Raw genomic sequence first — 4,373 nt, forward strand, 5'->3', positions numbered from 1 at the left:
TTGTACGACGGTTGGTGCTACAATGACTTCAGTTATTGTTGATTTGTTGTGGGTTTTTTCTTAATTTCTTAATATGCTACAAGAAAACAACCATTAACTATATATATATAGCCACGTATTTAAACAATCATCAGCTACCGGTCGTTGATGCTTTTTGTGGTGGAAGAAAAGTTTGCCAAATACATTTTATATATTATAAGTCTATATCACAGAGGTCGATTTTCAATTCAAGTGGCATATTGAAGACCCACATCTCTCTATAACCAGACTGGACTTCTTTTCTCTTCCTTTCTCTTTCTCTCTCTCTCTCATTTATTAAATAATGAGTATTGCATGGACTGTTTACTTATTCGAGCCTCACTTCTTTCCTGCTTTATCATCGCCACTAACTCACTTTACTCTTGTCTGTGCCTATTGCTCTCCGTGTTATACAACATATTGTACACGTCAGCATCATACCAAGAACAGAGCGGAAACTATCATTGGCTACAGGAGGAAATAGTTCTCGAGGCGATTTAAATTCTAAAAAGCTCTTTGGTGTCTTAAAAATAATAAAAAGAAACTTCAACCAGTAGTATCTCGAGCATACCACGGACGGGGTCAGGTCACGTGACTGTCTAATGAGGTCAAGCCTGTGAACTTATCAGCTCTCTGCTCACCAGCAAAACTTCAGGTAACATTGAGCATCGTGAACATGGCCAGCTCAAAGGTAAGACAGACTTTGTCCATAGGTCATGTCCTTTTGTTGTAACATAGACTGACGGTTGCAGTCTCTGGTGATAGATGATATCTCAAAACAGCAGATGCTCAAGATAAAATGGAAACATACTTCCTGATCTCCATCTAGATAACCGGCTTGCTGTATGTCACAATGTTGTGTAGTGTTCAGATTAACATATAAACAGATACTAGACACATTAACTGCAGCTCTTGAGCAGTGGATGCTGACTGCAATGTTTTAACATGAAATATAAGAATTCCTAACAGGCTATAATAACTGAAAAGACGACTACCACCCACACTCGCCACGTGCCCATGTACAACGTGTCTGTGTTTATCCCTCTCTGTGCCATCTGCACGGGAAGCACTTATCCTTCCGCCTTTCTACGAATGGGTGGACTCGAAGGAACGTGTAAGGACAGACAGAAGGTTAGAGATAAGTCGACATGAGATAAGAATGTGTTGTTCACTTGTGTCTGAAGATTTATTCTGATGCGAGTTTGAAAGAAGTTGTAGCGGATATCGGAGTGATTAGAGCACAGGACCTGAGTCTCAGCACAAACAATATCACCGTTTGGTTGCTGCAGTGTTCTTTCCTTTATTTTACACAACTATTGAACGACTACCTGACTTTAGGGTTAGGGAAGGGAATAAAATCGATATTAAAACGAACATTGCAAGTATTTAATCATTAAAGCGATAGTGAAGGGAGGATATAAAAGGTGCTATGGGACTCGTTACTCGCTTCCTCCCTTCTCCCTCTCACTGTCATTCACTCTCATGAATAAGCTAGCCTCTTAAATTACAGTTTAATCCAGATTTACTCGCCATAATTGAGGTATGTCACACTCTACGCTGCATGGTAGATTTTTCATTCATCTGGAGCCCACCCGAAACAAACCGGCAAAAATAGACACTAAACATAAACTTGCTCTTAACCAGTCTACACTAAGCATGGACGACAGGAGCGCAAGACTAGCAACTTACAAGAGGTTGGGACAAGCAGTGCAAATACTTCCCAGAGATTCACCACAAACACAAACACAAACACAAACACAAACACAAACACACATCTTCCTGGTGACAGGCTACAGTATTGTCAGTACAGAAAAGTGTCGTTCATTCTAAAAGTGTACATCAGTGTTCATAGCTCGCAGTTCCTTGTTCACAGTTCATTGTTCGTAGTTCGTCGAAAGCTTTCAGGATGTCATGTGGTTTAAGATTTCCCTACTGAAGAAGCTGGGAATCTCGGCGGCTGTAGGCGGGGTGGCCGTCTTGGGAACACCACTGGTGGTTTCAGCAGCTGGCTTCGGAGCGGCAGGCATCGCTGCCGGAACCTTGGCTGCCAAGCTAATGACGCTAACCACGACATATGGGTAGGTAAAAATATTTTTTTAACTTGGGAAGATTACTTAAAGAATATATTTTTAATTGTTTTGTATTATTATATAAAAAATTAATAATATTATTATGATTATTAGTTCTTAGAAAAAGGGGAAGGAATAAAAATGGATGTGGGGTGAAGGGAATCACTCCGGATCATCTGGTTGCAGCTCAATGTCAGATTTTTTACCTTATATAAAAGGTGAACCAAAATTACCTACACTTACTGATGTGGTCATGTTTAATCTCCTACATGATCAAGCTGTCCTCCACCAACGTGGCATCGCTCCATTGTGATGATCACACATGGGTGGCACGAGAGTGCTGTCCCTTCACCTAACTGGCAAGAGGGTGACTGCAACATCTTAGAATGCGTACAATAAACCAAACATAGTTCATGATTTTACCGTGGAAAAAAATCTTCTGCCAATTTTGGCGAGGACCAGACAAATGGTGTATTTTGCATAAATTTCCAACCGCTGTCATCGCCCCAGTTCTCTTTGTTCAAGGGGAGCTCAGCCTCTAATGCTTCCTCCGACCCTTGTCTTCTTGTGTTCTTCTTTGGTTATAATTACTTTAATTGCTTTCTCATTTTCTTAATTACTTTGCTTGCACGAGAATTGGGGTTTCTGCTATGAGATACAGGAGCCAATGGCGCATCATCATCATCATCATCATTATCATCATTTTTTATTCTTCCAAGAGCCGGAGCGTGTGTGGTGGGGTACTCTCCAGTCTATTGGAGCCGCAGGAACACTTTCAGCTGCCCAAGCCATCATCACTTATGCAAGTTTTTCTGGAGTTACATTCAAGGCACTGAATTCAAAGAACCAGAAGGGGAAGAAAGACGAAGGAAAAGATGACAAGAAAGAGGAACCTAAGCCTTAGTGCTGGAGGCCGTGTTAGCATTAGTGCACACACTTCATGACTGATGCATTAGCGTACCCTGTTTAGTGGCTGATTGATTAAGTTTAGTGCATGCTTTTCGCTGTTGCTGCACTCAGTTGACCTCACACTGTTGGTTATTAATATATTCAGCTTTTCCTGCACTTTTTATCTTCTGTAAAGGTGTATGAAGTTTAGTCGTCTTTGAGTTTTTGCTGTCTAATGAAGAGCGCATGCTTAACTTAATTAAAGTATTAAATGCATTTAAACACTTTTCGTTATTTATTCATGTAATAAGTTTTCACTTCTGCTCTTTATCCGGTGTTGTACAATCATAATATATTCTTTTTCTGTGTTATACTTCTGTTATTTAGCACCATTCCCTAACAAAGGCAGACTCAAAACACTTCACACACATATATATATAACACCCATCACATATACATACTATGGATGAAACTATAATACATAGACGATCACCCTGTGGATAGGGGTCATGTTCATGGAATATAATGTTATATCTGATCCTAGATCCAAACCTTACACACTCGATCGGTTCTCTGCTGAGGGCTTTGGTCATCTCATCCCGGTGGTGGCCTCTTCTAACAGTTCCGCTGATGTATTAATTTGATTTTTTTTATTCGCCATCAATCCTGCTTTTTTTCACTGAAACATATTTACCTTAATATGAGACTGAGGTGAATGTAATTTACAGGGTGATAATATACCCGAGATAAAGTCGATAGATTCATAGGAAATAATTTCCTAAAGGTTGCAAATATGCGATACAAGGTTTTAAATGTATTGTGAATCATGAAAGATTATATTTTGCTGCAGATACAAAACAACATTATGACAGAAATAAATAAAAAGGAACAGGCTGGTATTTTCTGTTTTACTAATTGCAAAAACATGGTTACGTCATTGACAGTGTCATGGGAATAAACTCTTGCAGAAGCTCAGAGGATGTTTGTGTTGAGTTGTCTTTCTTAGACTGTTCGTAATCATGCAATCGCCCTCAATGGGAATAATTGCTTAGTTCGAGCCTGCAACCTACCACTCTTTATGTGTGTGTGTGAGAGAGAGGGAGAGTGTGAGAGTGTTTGTACTCATATTTCGAACATACGTATGTATATGTGTAACATTTGTGCTACAAACGATTTAAAATATGCCTCGAGCTTGCACGTGCGCACAAGGGGAGGAGCTTCTGGCCGCTTGATCTGTCTGGGACTGAAGATGCCATACCAAGACACTAGAGCGAGGAGAGATGCAGCAGTCCAGTAACATACCCGGGGTAAGCGGGTGAGATGAGGTGCACCAGTGCGCATGACAGGAAGGAATTGCTCTCACGCAGAGAAGGCGACAACTGAGGAGGGCATAGAGCG

General features: G+C 40.5%; 1 protein-coding gene across 1 annotated transcript; it reads left to right on the forward strand.

Moving 5' to 3' along the window:
• The first annotated feature begins 578 nt into the window (after positions 1–578).
• LOC112565340 (interferon alpha-inducible protein 27-like protein 2B) lies at positions 579–3,952 on the forward strand. Its single transcript, XM_025240748.1, has 3 exons — positions 579–709; positions 1,942–2,096; positions 2,807–3,952. The coding sequence occupies exons 1-3, from the start codon at positions 695–697 to the stop codon at positions 2,964–2,966; spliced, it is 330 nt and encodes a 109-aa protein (XP_025096533.1). The 5' UTR covers positions 579–694; the 3' UTR covers positions 2,967–3,952.
• Positions 3,953–4,373: the final 421 nt, after the last annotated feature.

The sequence above is a fragment of the Pomacea canaliculata genome, linkage group LG5, assembly GCF_003073045.1.
Source record: "Pomacea canaliculata isolate SZHN2017 linkage group LG5, ASM307304v1, whole genome shotgun sequence".
Classification (NCBI taxonomy): Eukaryota; Metazoa; Mollusca; class Gastropoda; order Architaenioglossa; family Ampullariidae; genus Pomacea; species Pomacea canaliculata.

What these genes read in the sequence shown, in the direction of transcription:
- LOC112565340 (XM_025240748.1), top strand. An exon ending in ACGCTAACCACGACATATGG is followed by an intron (nt 2,097 to 2,806) that starts GTAGGTAAAAAT and finishes TATTCTTCCAAG; the next exon opens with AGCCGGAGCGTGTGTGGTGG.